The sequence below is a fragment of the Anas acuta genome, chromosome 19 (assembly GCF_963932015.1).
Source record: "Anas acuta chromosome 19, bAnaAcu1.1, whole genome shotgun sequence".
Lineage (NCBI taxonomy): Eukaryota > Metazoa > Chordata > Aves > Anseriformes > Anatidae > Anas > Anas acuta.
The window spans coordinates 7,687,272-7,710,832 of NC_088997.1; the positions used below are offsets into that span (position 1 = coordinate 7,687,272).

Below are 23,561 nucleotides of genomic sequence, written 5' to 3' on the forward strand. Positions count from 1 at the left end.
ATAAGAGCAAGAACTCCACCACAAAGCATGGGAGAAGGCAGCAACTGCAGTGCCAGCCCTGGGAATCAGCACCCATTCAATCCTTCCGCCTTCTCTTAAAGACCTTTTTAGGTTCAAATGTTGTGCTTGGGGAGTGCAGGGGAGGAATAGGGCACTTGTATTTTCCCCTTGTAAACATCACTCATACTCGCCCAATTCTGGTTCATATTTTTGCCTCTGTAACTGCAGAGGTAGCAGCTTTGAGAGCCACCTTCCCACTGCTCACACAGGGGCAATAGGCACATCCCCTCCTCCTTCCCCATCCCACCTCCCCAGTGGCGGTCCATTTTCTTTACTATTTATCCTATTTGCTGTGTTTCCCCCCTCCTTTTTGGACCCCCCCCTCTCTGCAGGAGGCTCCCCACTCCGTCCCCATGAATAGGAGGCAGGGCTGCCAGCAGCCAAGCCACAATGGGCCAGCCGGGGCCAGCGGGCGGCTCACCCACACCTCGGCTACAGGCAGAGGGGCGAGCGGGGGCACCCAGTCTGAGGGGGGCTTCCACCCAACACCATCAGGCCCAGCAGCAGCATCAGGGCACAGCCACGGAGCTTTTCCTGCTGGTACTGCTCCTGCTTGCTGAAAATCCACTTGTGGTCCTCTGCTTCTCAAGAGCTTCCCAGACTTGTAAAGTGAGGTCGTGGAGAGCCCCTTCTGTCAGCTTTATTGAGGGTCTGTGGTAGGTTTAGGAGCAGTCCCTAAAACACTAAGTGGAAAACAGCATTAAATATTTGTTGCCATGTGCTGCATGGGACCAAAGATTTCACTGCAATATGGCAGGGCAACCAGAGCAATACCATCTCCCCACCCCAGATGTTATATCAAACATTTAAGAAGTGAGAAGTGCTTCGGCCACCAGATTGCTCCCAGTACAGATGCAAAGTGACAGCTGCTGCGCTCAGGGTACAAACCCTGGACTAGCAGAGGTGTCTTTGCTAACACCTACAGCAAGGAGCCCAGCGGGCAGTGTTACTTCACGATTAGTCCAAAAATCAGATGAACAAAGCCTCGGCTCACAGGATGACAGCAGGTAATTGAACAGGCTTGGCACAAGGCTTAGTGGGCAAAACCAGGAGACACACGAAGACAGGAAGAGGAGATTGGAAATGCAGTAACTCAAAATAAGTTGTTATTGCTGATGGTTTTCCTTTCAAGCATGTGGTGCAATTGGCCCTCGTTTCATCTCCCTGAGCCCTACCCACAGGGTTTGTTCAGAGGGGCGCTGCTGGCTGAGAGCTGCCCACGCCCTGGGAACAGCCGCGTGAGTATGGAGGAGAAGAGCAGCCAGAAGGGGCGAGTACGAGAGGGGCCAAGGAAACCACAGCTCTATACAATTAACTCAAGTACATGCTTTTAGCACAGCGCTTACAGCTGTCAGAGGGACAGCACAAGCCTTCTGCACAAGCCTCGGGACAAAAGCATTTAATGTCAGGCAAAAAAAATTGTGCACACACAGAACCAGACAGGATAACGACAGGAGCACACGTCCTGAAATTACAAAAACCAGAACTTCTCACCAGCATGCAAAGAGGAAAAGAACTGGTCCAGCCACAGGGGAAGAAGGAAGCGGCATTTCACACACTGACAACGTGCACCAGAGCAAGGAGGGCCACAGATACTGACAAATTCAGCACACAGTTACTGCTTCCTGAAACACAGCACAGCTATCGAGGACTCCGGGGCCTTTCCGCACATTAAAAGCATTTTTCTGCCTTGCCAATGAAATCCAAATAAGTCGAGTATTTATTTATACACACTATGCTTTAGCTGTTTTGTAGCTTGTGTACATGTGCCCCTCTGGCCTTCTCCCATCACCGAGTTCCATTTGGGAAAAAAACAACGCTGTTCCTGCCAGGCCTTTCATTAAGCGGGTGCTGCCGGCATGCACGCAGATTTCCTTTATGAAATGGCCCAGAACTGCTGGGGTCTCTTGTGCCTTTGTTCTACCTGGTCCTTGGAATAAGCTGCTGAGGAGCAAACATCCCTCGCAGGTCACACAAATCTGGCGGTCGTGCTGCCGCTGCTGCTTTGGAGAAGCCTTGCCTTGAGCTGAGACTCACCAGACACCTCGTTACAGCCTCGTGGCAGAGCCAGGGGCAGCAGAGGGAGGTGTAAAGGCTGCTCCCTCCCTTCAGAGCATAACAGAGGGCTGCACGTTGGCAGGGGAAGACACCGTGTTCCCAGGTTCGTTTCCTCGGCTGAACTATCTGGGGCCTGTTAGAAAAGGAAGGAATGGGGGAACTGCAGGCAGTGAGAACCTTCCCCGAGGCTCCCCGTTCCTTCGCTGCAGCCATCACCTGGGCTGACCAGGACTGGCAGCCCACGACAAAAACACATCCTTCCCTTGGGGCCTGGAACAGCCTTCTATGGTCTTCAGAGCACGATAACAGTGACAGAGAAATGCAACCCAGGGACTCTTCCCTCGAGCAGAACCACCAAACAAAACGGCCAAACCCCACAGACACTCGCGGTCTGACCTGAACACAGATTTCTCTCATTTCTTTGCCCTTCGCTTCCCATAAATAGCATCACTTTCCTACAAATGCACCTTACAGGGGTTTGGTTTCTATACTGGCATAGAAGCAGGGGAGACAGAACAGGAGCACAGTAAATCATGATATGCATTTGGAATATAGAACTCAGGACTCAGTGTAGATACAATAGCACAGTGACTATAAGACAGACAGACAGACAAACCTACCCTGAGATTTCTCTTTGCAAGCCAGAAGTCCGCAAGAGCAGCCTCCAGAACGCAAGCAGGCTTCAGACCAAGTGACGAAAGGCCCCATCATGGCTTACAGAGATTATAAATGACCCTTTATATTATATACAGATGCTAGCAAGAAAGGTTTAGGACTTTTACTGGCACGCATCCAGGATGGCAGAGAATATATTACTGCTTATTCAAAGAGAATATTCCAACCAAGCAAACTAAATGATCCAAACAGCAGCTCATTTAGGGCTGGGGCTGCTGGATCTCATGCAAGCTCATCACCAACATATTTAGCACAATGCCCTGCAGTGCCTCATGGAATTGGTCTTCCACCACTCTGCTTGGAGAGGAGAGTCTCACAGTTGCTCTGCTTTCCCCAGCCATTTCCAAATGGACACCCTCCTTTCACAGCCTATTTAATCCTTGGAAGACTTTCACAGACAATTGAAGATCTGCAGATCATGGCCTGTGAGTTCCCAATTTAGCAAGTTTCGGTCCAGGACTAGACTAATATCTCATGTCTTGATCACGGCTGACAGCATGCTGCTCCGGAGGGAACACAAGCGCTGATACCAGCAGATATCCAACTGTATTTGCTGCAGAGGTTCAGGATGTAGACGTTTCAGGCTAACTAACCATTCAGTGGCTTGCTTCTAGTTGAGGCTACTCTGGAAATTGCTATTCTGAGCTTAACTAGACACTCAGGAGATGCTGGAAGGAAGTTGCCCACTCTGCTGGCTCGGCAGAACCACGTGGCTTTAGGCACCAACGAGGCAGGAAAGACCAGCCTCCCATGGCACGGACAGAGCAGGCTAAGAGGCTCTCCCAGGGCTGCTGGACTCACCGGAGGCTTGAGCTGCATTTTGCTTCTGTGGGCAGACACCAGGGAGGAGGCTGTGTTCTGCACCCCAGCAGCTTTCTGGGCTCTGCCCCCTCTCAGCAGAAGCCTCATCTGGATGCCCAGTTCTTCCCCTGGAGACTCTAATCCTACAGCACGAAAGAAAAGGGACTGCAGAAGGTGGAGCAGCAGAAGGTAATGAATTAGCTAAAATACTGAAGCTCCTGAAGAGCCATATACTCACAGATCCAAGCTTAACTCCAGGCTAGCATGACTGAATTAGCTCAGAGCACTCATTTTACGGACGGGAAGCCACCAGACAGCAAGCCTCCTCCTCCCCCATCTGGCCATCTGCATTTGCACAGTGCTGTTTGCTAAGGCCACCACCCGAAGGATGCAGAAGGGATGCCCCCACCCTCTCGCCCCCTGTAAACGCCTAAAGATTTGCACTACAGCAAGCTGACAGCCCCATCCCCAAAAGCAACGTCTGTTTCTTCCCCAGCCCAAGTGGCTGGCTTTGATCCAATCTCCTCGGACTCCTGGGGGTCCCCGGGGGGCCTTCCAAGGGGCTTGCGAAAGAAAAGGCAGCGGGTTGTTCGGAGGCTTCATTTCACTGGACAGGCGAGCACAAGCTGAACGATGTCAGGAACCAGCAGGCTGAACTGATCGGGACTCAGCAAGCAGCCTGCTTAATCAAGAGCATGCAGCTCGAAAATGAGAGCAGCTACATTCCTGCCTAATCACTTGACAGTTCGGCTCCGCACACAGCTGACTCGTTGCTGCGCCCCGTTAGGGACAGACCTACAGCAGGCAGCGATGCTACACGCAGGACCTGCTGGCTGACGTGGTCGCTGGAGGGAAGGACAGGGTTACAGCTCCCGAAAACCACGACCCCGTGGCACAGCATGCTCTGAGCAGCACGATGTGCTGTGCTTTCAGCAGAGAGTGCTCAGACTCCAAACAAACCCCTTACACTGTTGTGAAGCTAACAAAGATGGAGATTTTACGTCTTTTTAGGGCTTCTGATAAAAACACATACCATAAAGTGCCACACAAAAGCTCAGATCACCAAGCCTTAAACAGCCAAGAAGAAAGCAAGGTATTTCTGGAGAAATAAATATCTTTCTATGCACAATTATTTCATCAGCACCTGTTGCATCCTTTTGGGCATGAATCTGCCCTCCCCATTTCCAATAAATCCTATAGATGTCTCTCAACAAGCTTGGCATTTCTGATGCCTGCGATTTGCCCTACAGCTCTGTGCTGTGTAAACAACTGCACTGAATTATCTTTCTGTTTCCATAAGGATAACACACTGTGTGTTATACTTAGCAGAGATCAACATTTAGGGCACAGAAAACAGTAGGAGTGTTTTGATAGCTAGACAGATTTCCCCGAGTTTCCTCATAACATTTTTCACTGGAGCTATCAGTTTCCCTGCAATCATGGAGAGGAATTTCAATAAAATCAGAAGGTCACCGACTTTCACTGGGAAAAAGTTGCCGTTCTGACTCGATGAAAGCAAACCGTGCCCTTTTCTCTGTGTAAATAGTACAGCATCCTCCCTTGCCAGGACAGCAATCTGTCTGTTGTGTGCTGGAGCCCATCGTTAGGAGGGGTTCGTTACTTAGATACTCCACCGAGGCCTGGAGCTTAGGTTGCCCCGTGCATGCCAAGAAAACTAGCATTCAAAGGCCACAAGGCTCTCTGTGGCATCTCTTCCTGAACCATCCAGTTTCGCATAGCTGCATTATTCCTTTCTTATTCACAAACACACACCTCCCTCACCACGCTTTGGTTCCCATCAGGATGAAGTTGACCAGCTGCCTGTGACCAGATCGCTCCCCGCTGCTGTGATCCAGCTAAGGAGGAGACAATCCCATCGCACACCACTGGAGAGCTCAGATAAAAATCAAGCTGGGTTCAAGCATCTCCTGTTCTCAGCCATACCTGAGCTCTCCCTGGGTAACTAGCTTTGAGGATCCAAGGCTGTCATTCCTCCTGCCATCCAGAGAAAAGCCAGCTGCAGAATTCAGCTGTGGGCACCAGTGTCTGTGAAACGAGGATGTTTGGAGTCAAGGGACAGAGTCAGGTCTGCAGACTGATGGACCACTGCTAAGAAATCCACAGAAGACTACCTGGCAGGTGTGGCAGGGGCCGCATACAAGCATATAATGGCAAGGTTTAGTTCAAAGCAGAGTCTGCTCTTCCTTTACAAAGTTTCCAGGGGTCTGCAAATCAGAAGACATGACAAGCCACAGTAATCTCGTTGTCAATATTGATGTTTTACGCATGCCTTACTCCCACTGAGTGCTTCAGGCATTAATAGAGGTTACCCTGACTCCTGTGAAAAAAAGGAGAAAATTTTTGTAACAGCCTATTCATTTTGGGAAACGAATAAAACTGGAGGAATGCTAGTGCTTCTGAAGCCAGACAGCAGCAGCCATCTGAAGTAACATAGAGCCAGAGACTCAAACAGGAATAAGAGAAGTTCCAGGTCTCCCACTCCGCTGCATCGGTCAGACAAAGACTGGAAGGAGCTCCAATCTTTCTGCCCCCAAGTAAGTCTGAAAAAGAGACTATAAAAATCAGTTCTGCCTAGCAGAGTCAGATTGGACAATTTATCTAGGTACCTCCCAATAGCATAACCCTTCCCCAGGGGCCAATATGTTCTGTGCTCAGAGCACTTCAAATACTCAGTTGCCAATAACAGTCTTAAGTTCTCCCACACAAAGTGGATTATCAGAGACTGCTGGAGGGAGTTCAGTCCTAGAGGAATCTTTACCTTAGGAGGAAAACGCAATTCAGTCTGCACAACAGCTTTAATCTTCAGCAAGTTCTGCAGCCAAGCGCATTTAACTGTGCTTTCCTTCCTTTGTTGTGTGCATGGTTGACCTTCCAAAACAGCATTACCTCGAGGGCTGAACTCGCTTCAATTCATAGGAAACTGCACAAAGTTTTGCCTTATCCTTCTGCAGCCATTGAAGTTACAGGGGCTGAGGGAAAAACCTCTCCCTGCCGGAATTACTGAAAACCTAGAAACTGAATAGCCAAATAGCACAGAGCCGTGGGTGCAACTCTGTTTTGAAACAGCGAGAGAACCCAGCTCCCCCAAGCAACGTACAGCTTCCTCAGCCGTGAGGCCATCCCTCTCCTCTTCCAGTTCCACCTCATTCAGCAGGCACCTTCCAGCTGCCGTAACAAAGCGGGGCTCAGAAGGTGATGGCCCTCCTGTTACACACGGCATTCATTCCTGCAGCTGATCCACCCTCTCCATCAGCGCTCACAGAGATTATAACAGACACAGATGGGGACCTGGAAAAGGTTGAGCAGGCAGTATGAGAAATAAAGCCAAGTCTCACAGACTGCGATCAATACCCACACTTCTGTGCCCACGCATGTCTACGGGCACATACAGGAAAGGGCTCAAGGAGGATTTCTCTAGCATGAAGTCCCTGTGCGTTATATCCACCACCCAGCTCCTCTCAAATTGCTAGTGGCACGTTCTGCCTGAACCAAACAAATATGGTTGACCCAAAACATAATTATCCTCATCAGGAAAATGAAAGAGGTTAGCCCATGACTGAGTGCTCAGAAATAAAAGGGGGGTTCGCTCCTTTGAAGCGCTTTGCTTTTACAGGCATTCTTTATGCTCTTGACTGTTTTGTGGCTCCCTCCCCCAGGCTTATCACAATTGACGAGAAGACAGTAGTTTCCAGTGCTCACAGAGGGAGGGAAGAGGAAACGTACAGAAATATCTGTGGAATCTGTCTTTGTTAAATTAGACTGACTGGATGGAATTTGGCATTTGATATCCATGCAGCGTGGAAATCATGCACAATTACAACCTAGTATGTCATTTTAGCAACATAAAAGCTCCTTGAAATAGAGCTTTTGAAAAGAAGAACCTGAGCCTAAGCATTTTTGCGCAGCTGGATATCACAGCTGTAGACAGGTCTCCTGCCTTCCAACATGCTCGCAGCACTGGTCCGGTCATTCCTAGAAAGCTTAGCCTGGGAGGGAGGGATGAAATTAAGGGAAAAAAATTCCATAAGACATTGATTAGAGGTACAAAGCTGGCACGTAAAATACCAAATACTGGTCTGAAATATACCTGTGTTTATAAAGAGCACAGTCGCCGTTTGTTTGTGTGCCCTCCTCTGAAAATCTAATCCAGAGCTGCTAATGCTGAAGACAGCAACCCTGATCTTCATTACAGCCTAAAACCAGTTTTTAATCCAAGTCAGTACCTCTAAATTGCACCAACAAATTCATTCAGAATTAAACATCAACTTTGAAGTAGCAGGAGATGGAAGGAGTGCGAGTGACAACGCAGGACAGACTTATGCCAGCTTGCCCTTAAAATCTTTGGGGAGAGAAAAACATCAGGAAAACCAACATAAGGAGTCAGCAACCCAGTAACAATGTCCCATGCTTTATGAATGCTCCTGTTGTGGCTACAGAGCCTCCTCCACCACCCATAAAGCTCCAACCCCTGGCTGTCAGAGTCCCCTTGCTATGTTACATCACAACAAAACAATACTTTGCACAATGTGCATCCACCAAAAAGGCTAGATCAGTCCCCTGCATTTACGGGCTGAACTAGCTGCTTTTCAGTGTCTCCTCCAAACCAAATACCTGAGCATGCAGGGCACGCTTACATCTGCATGCCTCAACACCAAGTCCATGTGGATTGAGGAGGGTCTGCTCCTGAATCTATTTTTTTTTTGCTTATATAGCTCCAAGCAGGCAACAGCACATCTTTGTCCCTCAAATTCAGCCTTCTGTTGCCAAACTCACAGCACTTACCAGCAGCAATGAAAGCCACATGCATGACAGGAACACAGGGACTCAGCCTAGACGAAGCAGTGTTTTTCATTAGCATTATACTGGCACCAAAAACCGCAAATTACAATGAGAACAAAAGGCAGTGTCAAAAGGAGAGCACCGAGTGTATCAGAGGAGAAAAAAATAAGGTGGTACAAACAAGTTGTTGCTCCGTATCAACTGCACCGTGTTCATCTGCCCATTTAACGTGCACGTTCCAGGTTCTTCCTGGGGCTGAACAGTAGGGATAGGACTGCCAGCAAGGAAAAATACACTCTCTGGAAAGCTAAAGAGAAAGCTATATTGCAGGAGACCCCACAAAGCATTGCTTTTTCTCTTTAAGGGGGATACAGATTTGTTTCCCTGAGCTGTTTCTATACTCAGAGCACTTCCCTGTGAACTCCCAGCACGACTGGCTCAAAAAGGCATCAAAAAGCAGAGCACCAGCTTCAGACTCACGGACGTTAGGGTGCAACTGGAAGCGTCTGCACAGGTAAACAGCGTCAGGTAAACAGAGCCCAAAGCATTTCTAGCAGCACTTCCTCCACCTGCCATCCCTCCTCTTTGCCTGCACTGTTACAACCACTTCACTCAGTCTGGGTCCCCAGTTTGTTCAGCAATACTCGAAGTGCTCTGTGGGCCCTGGTACAGAGGAGACTACACGGCAGACCTTTCTAGAAGAGCAGTTTGTTGAGTGTCTGCCCATCACTGTGGGGAGCTAGTTTTAACGAACCAAGGGAGCCTCTCCCAGGCTAGCATGAAGTTGCACTGAGTGTGCAGGCTCAGCTTAATTCCCCACCGCCTCTGTTTCAGGTGGCTGCCATACAAAGAGCCAGACATAACGTCCTCATTGGAAGGGCCAAAGAAACAGCACCAGCCACAGCCTTTCCTTCAACGTAAATTGTAAGAAAACCCTACAACTCCCTAAGGTTTCCTCTGCTGGCAGAGAGTTAGCAGTAAGACAGTCTAGACAACACCATCTACTCGTACTGCGTCAAAACCAACAACCCTGCTTCCCCTTTGATTTGCCAGCTCAGTCACTCCAGTCTAGGCAAACTACCAAAGTTCAGGTGCCCATCAGCCAGCATTTGCATTAGACCTGAGACAGGGGTACTGATGATGCTTCAGGAAAGTTTTTGTGGGGCAGCTGTACCCAACAAACATGCTTGTACTGCAAGAACTAAACCCCTTTCTTCAGTAACTGCTCTGTGGATACACCAGGTCATTCTGACTAACAGATGGGGTAGGTGAAGCCCAGCTCAGAGCCCCCTGAGCTGAGCCAGGCGAGGCCCCACTTCGGAGAAGCAAAGCCTCACAAACGCTCTCTGGCTGGGCATTCACAGTGTTAATCAGTCTGAAAAACAAAACCCAAAGCCTGCGTGTTAATTTGCTATTTAAATTGAAAACTTTTTCTTCCATGTCTGCCATGTCTGGCACAAGGCTGTCCTGGGCGTTACTACAATAAAAAATAATTTGGAAAATAATCCTATTGTTCCAGTCACACCCAGGGGAGTTTCATGTGTAGGGAAGTAGGAACATCAAAACTGAGATCTGCTGCGTGATCAGAGAGCTGAGCTTGCCCTTTACAGCAGTTCGTTTTGAATCCAGTGCATGCTGGGGAGCGATCCCAGCGAGCTGGGGCTGGAGGATGTCTCCATGGCTTTACGGTTACTGATTCCTACTCGCACAACCAAAAGCTTTCAAAAGACATCTCTAGTGCAGAAAAGTATCAATACTCTTTGCAAGCACGTGTCCACCCCCACGGTCAGTTCGGTGACCCCGTCCTTCCCTCCACTCGTTCCCAGTGCCCATCTAAACAGGCAGTGTTTAAAGAAAAAAAGAAACCCAGGTGCCAGTCACGAATGTTTTCACCATGCAAAGTGGAGACCATGCCTGGTGCTCCATGTGAACGTGGATGCAGTACTTACAGGCACAGGACATTCAGCCACAGCAGCAGCCTCTGCTCACCTTGTGCCAGGCTCCCCCGCTTACACTTGGCCCACTGCATTGGTCCAGCACCGTAAAAAGTAACTGCAGAGCATTTGCTGCAGCTCAGCTCTTCCACACACAGTCATCCCAAACCCCTGCGAGCAAGGGCTCTGCTCTGCCTCAGTGGGTTTTAAACTCCCTCTTATCCAGATGGTGCACGTTAAAGCACACAGCCTGCTGCACGTAGATGGCTACGGACAGACTGTACGAAGGCATCTCGAAACAAAGTGCTTTAATATATTTTCAGTTAAGAAGGATCTTCTACCTTTGACACATCTTTCTAAGTTTTTACAGGTTTTTGAAGTAGGCTCCATATCTCCCTTCCAGCCAAGAATAATTATTAGCTCTTTTTTGTGCAACCAGGTTTGTTCACTAGAAAAAAAGTCTTTAAAAAAAAGTCCTCCTCTCGTGAACAGAAACACTAACACCTTTCCCTGTTATTAAAAAATTCTTGAGCAATCTAAGAAACCGCTTCAGTGCCTCAGCACTTTGGAAACCTCCATTTGGAAGGGAGATGGTCTTGAGGGAGGAGATCTACATTTCGGTATCCAGGTGGAAAATGGGTTTGATTTGGCCAAGTAATAACAGACGAAAAAAAAATCCTATAGCCTGTGCACGCACGGTAGATTCCTTCGGAATGATAACAGTGCCTTAAGCACTCCCCAGGACGCACACGGGAAAGGGGATGGGGAGAAAGCAGCACCAAGGCAGAGCAAGGTGACAGCAGGAGCCCTGCAAGGGACACAGAGGGTTGGGCAGGGAAAAGCCCTGCCTGCTCTGTGGGGAGCTGCAGGAGTGGCACGTTGCGTTAGATGGGGGCTGTAGGGGTTTGCTGCTGTTGGAGTTTAGAGTTACCTGCCAACGCAAAGAGGCAGGACAAGCCAGCTGTCTTCTCCAAGGCAGGGGAAAACCCCACAGTGTACTTTCAACCAGGAACTGGGAAGGGTGTGGAGCGAGGCATGCAAAGGACGCGTGCTCCTAAAGCAAAGGCCTCACCGGCTGCTGGGACTGGAAGCATCTGGAGCTACTGGAGAGAGAAGTGAGAGAAGCCTCGCTCTGCGGCAGCTGACAGGACACACACACACACATCCCACTTTAAACACACACTATCCAAAACTTGGGATCGACTCAAGGCAAAGCCAGAGAAGACAGCCTGCCTTCCTCCCCCTCCATACAGACCTGTACAGAAGGAGACATCTGGTGACACAAAGGTGTGGAAGATTATTTGAAGAAAAAACAGTTATGACCTCAATTTGATTGATGGGTCACAGGTATTTCATATTTTTACCATTTTTCCTTCATCATTTGGAAAGAACAGCATCCTGCTGCTTTACTTACTGCAGGCAGACCAGCAAACCCATGAAAGACACACGGCTGCTCAGCAACTGCCCAGCCTACAGCTTATTATCATGCCAGAGCACACACGCAAGCAGCCTTTGCACACCACAGCTGAAGTTTGCTCACGCTTTTTCTCCCGCATACACACATATATGGCAGATTCCCTTTACACCTCCCAGTGCAGCTCGGAGGAACTATTTACATGCGGCATTCCAGTAGAAGAAGACAACACGTGTCACTTCTTGTAGCAGAAAAAAATGGGATGAGTTTGGATTGAGAGCACTCCCACGTGTACAAGTCAAAAAGGTTGGTTGAACCTGAGAGCATGGAACAGGGCGAGATGACAGAACAACTACTGAGCCGTTTCCTCTTGCAGTCAACGTGTCCGTGGAAACACCCTTCAATTTTTCAGTCATTACTGGCAAAATCTGAGCCTCGAATTCTGTGGGCTGTGTGCAACTCCAGACAAATGCCTTTGTTTTGAAACACACAAAAATACACAACGGAGCTCATGGTGGCATCCCGCAAAGCGAGCCTTGCCTGCTTAAGGCACAGAGACGCCTACATGCACATCAGTAACCCAGGCGTGGGCAGCACAAGGCACCTCCCTGAGTCCACCCTGAGACCAGGTGAAGCACCCTTTCCAAATCCATCTGGTTTTTAGCTGTATTCAGCTCCAAAGCCAAGTTGCCCCAATCATATCCCACCACATCAACTTTCCCACCGCTTCCCCCTGTTCCCACCCACCACAGACAGTCACAGCTCCGTCCTCACCTTCCCAGACACCCAGCAGCGACTCCTCCAAAAGGTACCCGGGCGCTGGAAGTCTGTTTGCAGTGAAGTTGTGTGGTGGTTTCGAGAAGCTGCTTTGCAAACCTTAGTGCAGATGCCTTTAACCACTTGGCAGGGGCTGCCAGACAATTAGAGCCTGATTGTTTCAAAGGCCATTACCCAAGAAGATGAACGTGTTGCTGCAGTCCTTGCAATAAGTTTCCAATGGCTTTGGTTGCAGAGGTTTTGAAAGGGTTTTAGCAGACTTTCAGCTACACTATCAGGACTCAAGCGTTTTTCTGGTGCTTGGCAAAACAGGATCTTATTATTTCTGCAACACGCACTCAAAGCTTATCCACAGGCCTATAGACTAATTCCTGCAACTTCGTAATCCAAAATTTTTGTATCATTTGTGATATACATTAGCGACTTCCAGTAACAGTGGCCCGAGAGACAGCGTTTTACTATGCGATAGTTCAAACCATTTGGCTCCGTGCTGCAGCCCGAAATACACTGCAGGGAGGCTATATATTTTGCTTCAGGTTATGCTGATTTACAACAGCTCCAGGCCAAGTGCTGCAGCATCCTAAAGAGCCAATTTGCCTCTTTCACTCTTGTATGTAAGAGGCAGCATGGGACCAGAGAAAGCTTGCAGCATCGCAGCCCAGAACTGCCTCTGCCCAAAGGCTGGTGCTGCTTGGTAGCACCAGCTGCCACAGGGCTTTCATCGCATGCCCAAGGGTCACTGCTGCTTCCACCGGTGCGTAATTAATTCAGCCTCCAAAGCTCTCACTGGAGAAGGGGAGAGGAAGCATCACAGCCTGTGCCACTGCTGCTCACCCCAGCCCCGCTCAGCACCTCCCTCCCCAGCCCCCAAACTAACCTCTTTGTGTACGCCAGGCACAGACCAACTCCCAAAGAGTAATTTCAGTCATCTGGGCTCCGAGAGGTGCATTAAACAAGGAGCACGACGACCTCCATTCTGTAAGAGTGGAAGTTTACACAAGTGCCAAGTATTATCATGGATAGCTTTTATTATAAACTTCTACATGCATTCACATACAATACGTTGGATTTTGCAGCTTTCCATCTAAGATCTAACCACACCCTCACGAAGTACTCCCCAGTGAAGGGAAATATTACTATTCCCTTTTTAGTCAGGGGAAAGAAAAAAGTCAGAAAGAGGAAACGTACAAGTCTCGGTTCCCAGACTCTGTGCTGCTCTATAGAATACACTGAGCATTGAAGGGAATGGTCTTTTTCTTGGGAAACAGGGTTGAAAACAAAGCCTTATGAATCAGCCAGCTGATAATTAAAAGCAACCAAATCCAGATCACTTTAAGCTGCACATGAGAATCTGGACTCCTCAGATGCCGAATTCCTCTGCCGACCAGAAAAGCCAGGGTCACTTGCCCAGCTGGTCACCATTGTTCTGTCCAATAAAGTTCTGGCAGGAATGCATGTTTAACAAAATACAGAGATTAGGCATAACAAAGAATGCGGCTCCCCCCTCTCTGTTTAGGTTAGTTGGGTTTGCCATGTTGAAATACTGAGGCTTACACATATCAGATTTTCTCTGTCCTGTACTGCTAGCGCCAGTGACAGACACAAGCTGACAGCCCGGTTCTCAGGATCGACACTATTTTAGCTTTGAGTTCATTAAAAGCAGCATAAAAAGCTTGCCTCAAAGCTGCAATGACTGTTAAATCAGTGTTTTCTTGGGGCCGTAAAGTACCAAAAAAAGAAAAGCTCCCATTACCTCCAACACACCAGAAACAGCAAGTTAGACCAAGCCGAAGAATCAAGGTGACAGATTTCGAGTACCTTGCAACAGGGCAGCTCATCTTCAATTTGCTCAGATTTCCCACAAGAAACCCAGCATCCAGCAGGCAAATGCAGCATCAGGAAGGCAAGGATCTTCCTAACACCTCACTCAGCTCCTGACAGTAACCAGGATCTTTTGTTCGATCTCCAACCAGGCATGCAAGATTAGCCAGATGCCAAAACGTCACTAAACCAAGTCACACAGGGAATCTTACAGAGATCTTCAGAGATCTTGTAAGTCTTGTCGGGATGCAGCTTTTACTGAGTCAGACACCATGTGCAAGGCAGCTCTGGTACCTCACAGGGCCAGCAATTTCTCAAAGTAATATTAGGTGGACAGAAGTTTGCGATCCATAAGTAGATTCTCAAAGGATATAGCCCTTGGAGAGCTGTGTGCAAGAAGGCTAGAAACAGCCTGGATGCACCTTAGTTATCTGGAGGATAACATTAAGGATTTCTGAGCTGCCGTGTGGGGTGGGTATGACAGCTTGCACTGCACCAAGTGCACTTTATAGGTAGGGAGCATCTAAAAGCCTCTTACAATGGCAGTCCCTCCTCCCTTTCTGCCTTCATAAAAAGTTGGAAAATAATTTTCTGCGAGAGCCACACATTAAACTGGAATGGGTATGGCTGAGATACAGAGCTACCAACAGCCTGATTCAGGGTTTTTCTTCTAGGAGAGCCTTTTTAGTCATCCTAGCACAGAAATCACGTTTTAGCTGGTGTCCCTTTCACTGCCACCTGAAAATGAAAACAACTCCAGGTTTGTACAAGGTAGCAGTGATGAGATGAGCAGCCAGACAGCCCACCCTGAGCAGGGCGGCAAAAAATAGACCAGGAAAGCAAAAGAGAATCAGGCCAGAGGAGAGCCTGGAAGCCAAGCAACCTAAAGGAAGAGGAAGAGAAGTGGCAACAGATGAAAAAGCCTTTTCCTGTAGTGCAGATGAGCAGCATTTCCCTCGCGGTGGAAGGGGGCGTTCACGCCAAGCCCTTCACACACCGAGGCGCGCTGGAGAGCTGCTGGTGGAGCTGTCACCCACTGCTGCCTCGAATAAGGATTGGAAAAAGCTCCCTGTGCTCTACTGTGTTTACAGCAATAATGAGAGCCTGGAGGAAGGGGTTAGGAACATCTGAGTTTAATAAGGGCTGAGCAGCACACAGCAAAGAGAAACGGCTGCCCTTCCGTTCAGGGCTACCACACCCCACCAAGCTCCGCAGCACCCCGCCAATGGCAGGCTCGGTGCAGAGACGTTATGTCATCCCAGCAGCCGCGGCAGCCCATCTGCCCCAAGCCTTTTCGTGATGAGAAGAAGCATTTTGAACCAAGCTGAGAGCTCCCAGCACCACTCTTTTGAAGGGCTAAATAAGCACAGCCCTGGGGGGGGAAGAGCAGATGGAGACTGACCCCGGGCACAAGAGAAGCCAAGAAGAGAAGGGAAGTTTTTGTGCCTTAACCAAGCAACTCCATCTCACAAGGTCATGGCAACTGGGCAAAATGGAGATCTAGCTCATTTAGCACCCACTCTTCTTAGTCCTAAAGAGCTCCAACATCCCAACAGCTCAGCAGCATCCTGCTCTGTATGATAAACTGCAATAGAAGACCAGTCATTTAGCACGCAGCTTCTGTGGTCATACTTGCCGCACGCCCTCTCTCACAGCCTGTCTCCAGAACTGTCCTCCTATGACGCAGGCATCTTTCCTAAAATGCCTTTGTCTCCAGTGTCTGCATGATACTCTTTTCCCACCTCATGTATATGAGGTTTTTTGTTTGGTTTGGTTTTCTAATCTATTTTCAAGTATTACGTTGCGAAGCGGAAAGCAGGAATTGAGGATTGTCCATCTGCAGAGTCAAGAACAATTTACTCAGTAGACCTTGGTTACAGGACCGTGTCCGTGGGGATATTTCCCTACCCCATGACTTCACTACGCTGGCGTTTCTGAGATGCTCTGCGCAAACACGTGCCTGTATCTAGTGCAAGCACTGCAAGGAAGATCACTTCCATCCAGTTCCTAGGGGCAGAAAAAGTTGGAAGCAATTAAAAGGATGTCTGACTCCATAACCTGATGTCAAGATTGGACATGAACAGATGCGTTTCTAGGCAGTGGTACCTCACATTGCAGTTGAAGTTAATGTTTTGACAAATGACTTACTTGCTCAGCACAAAGCGGTATCGCCGCGTACCGACAGCCCCAATCAGCCCTCGCAGGACAGACAGGAGACACGCGGCACAGAGGTAATGGGAAGAGTCCTACATGAAAGAAGCTCACAGATACCTTCTCTTCTCAGCTTCAAAGAGGTTTCAAGATCAACTGCTATAATTGTCAGAGGCAGATTCTCTTTTCCAGATAAACCACACAGATATGAAGGAGTAGATTGATCTGTCCCAAATGCTACATGTCTGGAAGCTGCCTTCCACTTTCATCTCAACAGCATCCACACCGCGGGCCTGAGTGAAAGCCATTTCTAAACACATAGGAGAGGTTTCTCCTTTGCCAGAGCTATGATTTCCCTGCTTTGGAAGCTGAAAATGAGCCTTAAACCTGAAATTGCCTCCCTTGTCCTTCCCTCTCAAAAATACACAATTATTTCCAAATAGCGTTACAAGAAATGCTTCCACCCAAGCACACTCTTTACATATTCATCCGTTCATTTCCAAAAGGAGAAAGTTAAAGACATCCAAAAAAAGCCAGAACATCTCAACCAGATTATTCCACATAATAAACCGCAAGTTAACAAATAATTGTTTCTTCCTAAAAAGGGAATAAGGAACAAAACCCATACGAACCAACATCACCTTTCCCTCCTTTGTTCCTTTCTGTAACGCTACCTAAGGACTCTGGTTCAGATCAGTGCCACTTTGTGCACAAATACACTGAGAAGGAGCTTAAATGTTATTCAATTATATGAAAAGTTGAAAATTCACAAGACAGTAACCCAATTAGTAACATTTCATTATTTAATTTTTGCAGCTATAACCCTTAATAGAATCTTTGCGATAGCTTTGGCACAGGCTAGCTTTAAGCTCAAAGCTTCAAAATAAACATTACGCTTCAATGGAAGCAAATTTAAGCACTGCCTACATCTAATTAAAAGTGAATTGAGAGCTTTGAGCGTATTGCAGAAATGAGGTCCAATGAATTTTAACTCCACGCTACAGGAGAGGCAGCCTACGCTTTCCAAAACAATCACGTTTCCAGACTTGCTAGGTCTAAAGCAAGGAAGCTAACCCATTATTCTAACTCTTTAGACCTAAAGCACTCAGTGCTTTCAGTTTTTCATCATTTTTTAAAGACACTCATATTTTTTCCCCTTTATCAAGGCACAGCCCAGTAAGATAAAGCAGACGTGAGCTAGGATCCAAGATTCAAGAACCCCAAGCAAAGCTGTGAAGTTTCTAACCTGACATGTTTCAACTAGGATTTTAATGCACTAACAAGCTCAGCTTTGAGAAACTGAACAAATAAGGGTTATTGAAAGAGACACGTTTGTTAATTTATCCGAGGGGAGCACAAGTTCACTGCCACCCATTGCTTTGCCTCTCCGCTGCCTTTTCCTTCCTCGAGCTGGAAAATGAAGCATACATGAGAGGAAATGATTCACACAAGCATCTGGAAAGGCAAGACAGTAGGAGATTTCCTAAATGAATACAATTTACTGCAGTAACTACAGTCACGTCTGGTATTTCAAAGCCATTCCAGTGTTGTTAAGTCCTTACACTTCCATCAGCTTCGCTGTTTTAATTGCTTTGCAAAGCTCCAGCACTGAACCCCGCAAGTCAGATGAAGATCAGATGGCTGCAGAGTCCAGGAAACAAACACCGGATGGTTCAAGGGTTTGGTGATGAGCTCAGGACCTTCTGACCTCTTGGTTACCTGGGTAGGGCACTTCAAAGGGGAATTAGCGCCGAGGACTCAGCATGACACAAATCCCAGTTTGTTTGCTTGACATCCCCACACAGTCTGTGGCAAACCATAGAAAACCAGCGACCCCAGGCAATGAACGGGCTATTAGGTGATGGAGGGAATGACTCAGAGAGCAAGATTCTCTCAGAATAGGGAAAAAAAACACATTTCTCTAATATGTATACTCCACACCCACTTAAGAGCCACAAGAGGTTCAGAATGTGGGGCTGAAATTAGGTTCAAACAACCTTTCTCTGGGAAAGAGAGAATTAACAGAGAGCCATCAGGAAAACTGCAGAGATAGCGTCCTCAAAGTGCTCTGAGAGACTACATAAATCAGGACACTCGTTTATAGGTCACCTTTTAATGTCAAGAACAGGCTTCTATCGCAGGAAGACACCCACACTTACTTGAAAGCACAAAAACCTCACCTAAGAGGCTGCATTTCATTATGTTACAGCTTAGTTGTGCACAGTCCTTCAGATAGGGCTGGGGAGGGCCAACCCCATTCCTAGCAAGTGTGGTTGTAGGACCACGCACAACACTGGCAGGCATTTTGAAAAGAGCAGACCTACGGCAGGTCCACCCAAACACCTTGACCTTGAAAGCCAGCCATTCAAGTGTCCTGTTAGGACACTGCCCGATTCAATGGGAATTTCAAACAAAATAGCCAGGCTGCTACACTACACAAGGCCAAGAAGCACTGCTGCTCGGACTTCAGGCATCAGTACTTGTGCATCCCCTGCAGAACTGGACAGCAATTCAAGACATGCCAAGATAGACTGCAAGCATCTTAGCCAATAACCAAGATCTGACACTAAATCCAACCAGAAAAAAAAAAAAAAGAGAGACAAGCAAGCAATGTTTCCACCAGAACATTTCCATAATTTCATTCTGAAGGACGCGAATACGCCTTCTGCTTCCCCCTCCATATTTCCCCTACACACACCAGAGGCTTTTCACATTGCTCAGGGCCTCAGCAAAAGCATCCAGCAGTCCTCAGAGCCTTGGGAGCCCATCTCCAAGACAGCCTGCAACCTGGATACCAAGGCCTAAATCAGCTCTCAAGCTTGGAACGGTTTCCTACAAAGACAGGATATTCCAGCAAAATTGTTGCTGTTGTTTGTTTTTTTTCCCTTGGAGAGATCCAACTTTCTTGACAAGTCAACTTTTAAAAAAGTGACCTCAGATTGCCAAACAGCTCAATCATGTCTTCACTTGCTGATTAAGGACAAAAAGACAACTGTGGGAACAGGGAGGGTCTCGCATCAGGAGCCATCAGCTGCAGAGCATCGGTATGACCGGGAGCTGCAGCAGGACCCTTTGGTGCTCTGGCCTGCCGGTGGGCATCCAGGAGGCACGCCAGAAGTCACTGGACAAAGCCCGAATGGGAGGTTTGCCAAAATTGAGTCTGCAGAAAGGAGGTGAGAGCAGCTGCTGTTGCCTAATGGCAGGCAGGTGCTGTAAGGTCACCCGTTTGGATGGCAAAGGGGGCACTGAACAGTGCAAAGAGCAGTTTGTGCCAGCCAGACTCAGTCCCCTGAAAAAAAGTCTTCACATCCACATAGATCAACGTCAAATTTTAGAGCAAAAAGCCTCGTCCTTCATCCAGCACCACATTCGATCCAGACAAGCACAGCTACCCTGACCTGAAGCTGTGCCCTGCAGGAGGCTTCCCACCAAGGTCCAGCTCTGTGGCTGGGTACAGCTTTCCCACACGGACTTTCCCAGCAGAAAGTGAAGCTGTTAGACATTTGCCAACAACAAAACTCCACCACTCAATGGGAAATTCAAGCACGCAAAGATTGCTTCAACGTGTGATACTTGACTAAGTACTCCAATTTTTTATTTCAAAACATCCACCAGTGATTTTTCCCTCCCTTCGATTTATTTCTCCCCCTGCTTTAAACCAGAACGGGAGATACTCGCGTGGCAGAGTTCCACCGGACCAAAAAAAAAAAAAACACACAAAAAAAAGTAAGAGATTTCCCAACATCATTGTTTAAATTAGCCTTAGATGGTTTTATACAGCCCTTTATAGACTTGGAGAGGGATGTGATCCCCCGGCAAAGGGTCGGCTATCCAAACAACTGAGGCCTGGGAAAATCAAGCAAGAGTGTGAATTGGGGAAGGCTTTTGGTGAGCAGCGACACAGTCCTCGCTCATGTAAGCGTGGTAGCTCTGAACAAAGATCTGCAGGCTAATAGATATGTAAGACAAATGACATGTGGTTCTCATTGCAGCTCATGCTCGGGGAAGGGGGTACCTTGGAACGGCTCCAGCTGGGATAGGTTTATCCCATTACTCTCCTATAATTTTCTGCTGTTTCAAACCCTTTGACAGTTACTGTAGTTTAACATCACACCCCCTACAGACTGAGGCCTGTTTGACAGGCCAGCAAACAAAACCACCCCCACTTGGAGAAGAAATACGCACCATATGTGCGGGCTGTGCGAGGCTAGCACCCACTCTCGTGCTCGTGACACGGCGATCGATGCGAATCACCGCGCAGGAGCCCCAACCCCATGCCTAGCCCAAAAAGCCAGGGCCAACGAACCTCCTGCACGGCAGCAGGACTCCACACACCGGCTATTAATGAGGGGAGGGGGAAGGGGGTGAGACAGGATGGACGAGCCCTGAATATTAAATTCCCAAGTTCCCATTTAAGGGAATTGCAGGAAAAAAACAGTGAAATTCAAGAACAACTGGAATCAGGTTAAGCCACTCTCCCGCTTCATACAGTGCGGCTCATTCATGTGAACAGCTGTTTCACCTCCAGAGAAATACCCAGAGAAAACAGAGGGGAGGGGGAGAAGACTAAATTGTTTGCTCTACTGAAGCAGCAAGATACAGTAAATCAAGGCTGATTTATATTGTCTACGAGAAACCGGCTGGGGAAGGGGAGGGGAGAGAAGCGTGAGCTTTGGTTTTAAACAGCTATTTGAGAGCTGGGGCTCTGGAGGACAGCTCTGTAATTAAGCTCTTTCCTTTGTTGAGCTGACCAAGTTGTTGCAGCTGAGGGCGAGCACGGTTCCCTCTGCCGGCACCCACCGTGGCAGGGGGCTGCGGGGACACGCTGCCCACCGCCCCCCATCCCTCCCCAGCTGAGGGGCAGGCAGGAGGGCGGCTTTGGGCCAAAATTCAGCTTTCACTCACCGCTGCTGCTCCGTGCCCCGGCAGGTAGGGAGCCTGCCCACGCAGCCAGGATGGAGCAGAGCAGCCCGGCACCCCCTCGGCCCCAAAAAACCCCCTCCGCTGCTACTCACCGGCGACTGGCGAAGCCGCTGCCCGGCGAGCCGGAGCTCTGCTCGGGGTAGTTGTGCTGCAGGCTGGACGCCGGGAATTGATAGAGGAAGCCCGTTCCCAGCGCGCATCCGTGCAGGCAGCAGCACCAGGACAAGAAGAGAGCGAACCGCATTTTTGCACCGCCGGGGGGGCTCCTCCTGCTGTCCCCGCTTTGCTCCTGGGGCGCTGCGGGGGGCACCGGGGACCCCGCTCCCTGCCCCAGCCCAGCCGAGCCCGGCGGCTGCTGCCCGCGCGGGGTCCGGGGCTGCTCGGGGCGCCCAGGGCGCACTCCCAGCCCCCGGCTGCCTTTTCAAATTTGGCGAGGTTGGCCCCATTCCGTCAAAGGGGGCGTGGGGCTTCGGCGTTAACCCTTGGCAGGCCTCGCAGCAAAGCCCGCAGCCGAGGGGAGGCACCGGCAGCACCCCCGGCACCCGGGCACGGGCAGCGCCTGCCCGGTAGCGCAGCCGAAGCGCTGTCCCCGGCTTCCCTGGCTCACCCCAAGCCCCTTCTGGGGAACCCCCGGCACTGGGGTGCGGGAAGAAAGCTGCCCCCACACAGCCAGGCCGGTGCCTGCTGCCACACTAGGGCAACGGGGCTACACAGGTGATGTGGGAAACAAAATCCTGGAGTCGTTAGGGTTGGAAATGCCCTCCAGGGTCATCTGGTCCAACCATCCCCTACCAACAGTGTCACCACCCAGCCATGTCTCCAAGCACCACGTCCAACCTTCCCTTGAACACCCCCAGGGATGGGGACTCCACCACCTCCCTGGGCAACCCGTCCCAGTGCCTGACTGCTCCTTCTGAGCAGAAATGTCTCCTCATTTCCAACCTGAACCTCCCCTGGCACAACTTGAGGCCATTCCCTCTGGTCCCATCACTGGTTACCTGTGAGAAGAGGCCGACCCCAGCTCCCCACACCTTCCTTTCAGGGAGTTGCAGAGAGCAATGAGGCCTTCCCTGTGCCTCTCCTCTTCTCCAGACCAAACACCCCCAGTTCCCAAACAGGTATTTTGATCCCACGGAGATAATACGAAAACAGCTGGGCTCATCCCCTCCCTGGGTGAGCACCTACCCCTTCCCCCACAGTGCCCACCTCCAGAGCCTGCACAGAGATAAATAGCCCCTGGCTGGAGCCTGTAACCAGACAAGTTTAGACTGCAAATGAGGCACCAGGTTTTTAAACAGCCGCTGTCATTAATCACTAGAGCAAATCACACAAAAAGGAAGGGGTAAAGCTGCAGGGCAGCTCAGCATAGCCTCCCTGGACTTAGCCCACAGCTGGCCTCGAGGAGTCCCAGGCCAGAGCAGGGGATGGAGCACCCTCTGGGCTCAGAGAAAGCTCAATGGGTCCAGCCCAGCAGTTTGTGAGCTCAGCACAACCACTATTTATTTGCAAAAATCCCCCAGTACCTGGGGCTAGGACATAGCAGGACCATTTGTCCCCAGCCCTGGCTCAGAACCACCACAGAACCTTTCTCTACTTCAGTTCCCCTCAACAAGGGGAACTTCTCTTCCCTTCCACTCAAAAAATAATAATAAAAAAAAAAAAGCTTGCCCAAGGGCGTTCAGTCACTCAGAGCCAGCCCATAGGAAACTTCTGTTCAAATTGGCAGGGCAGTGAAAAAGGAACCTTAGCCTCTGATCTCCCCTCTCAGTAGGGGAGCAAACTGCTCCCAAACTCACCTTTCTCCTAAGAGCACACTCAGGAGCTGCTGCATTTCCAGGACGCTACATAACTCTGAGACTCCTCTACCCGTTAGGCAGGGTGACCATCCTCACCTGTGAGTGACTGCCCTCAGCTGCAGGCACACAGCCATCCTGGGGGCAGCTGTGCAAAGCCCCCACTCCAGCAGGTTACTGCAGCTCCAGGCTGCGTGCTGAGGGCCCGTTTCATCCTCTTGTCCCAAGCACACTCAGTTTCCTGCCCTGACAGGCTGGGATCAATCATTTATCGGCATTTAACTGAATAGCACCAGTGGCTTTGTGACCCATTCTCCTGGTTTGGGTTAGTCCCTTCAAAAGCTTTTAGCAGCC

General features: G+C 49.3%; 1 protein-coding gene across 6 annotated transcripts in view; it reads right to left on the bottom strand.

The window, feature by feature from the left end:
* COL26A1 (collagen type XXVI alpha 1 chain) overlaps positions 1-23,359 on the bottom strand; it is a 174,815-nt gene extending 151,456 nt beyond the window's left edge. For 3 of the 6 annotated variants that reach the window (XM_068655750.1, XM_068655749.1, XM_068655745.1), the window contains exon 1: positions 21,507-21,841. In XM_068655750.1, the coding sequence (XP_068511851.1) occupies positions 21,507-21,658 (152 nt within the window). In that variant the 5' untranslated portion in view covers positions 21,659-21,841. Of the gene's footprint in view, positions 1-21,506; positions 21,844-23,210 lie in introns of those variants that run through there. The other 3 variants (XM_068655751.1, XM_068655752.1, XM_068655746.1) reach the window with 3 other exon arrangements.
* Between the last annotated feature and the right edge of the window lie 202 nt (positions 23,360-23,561).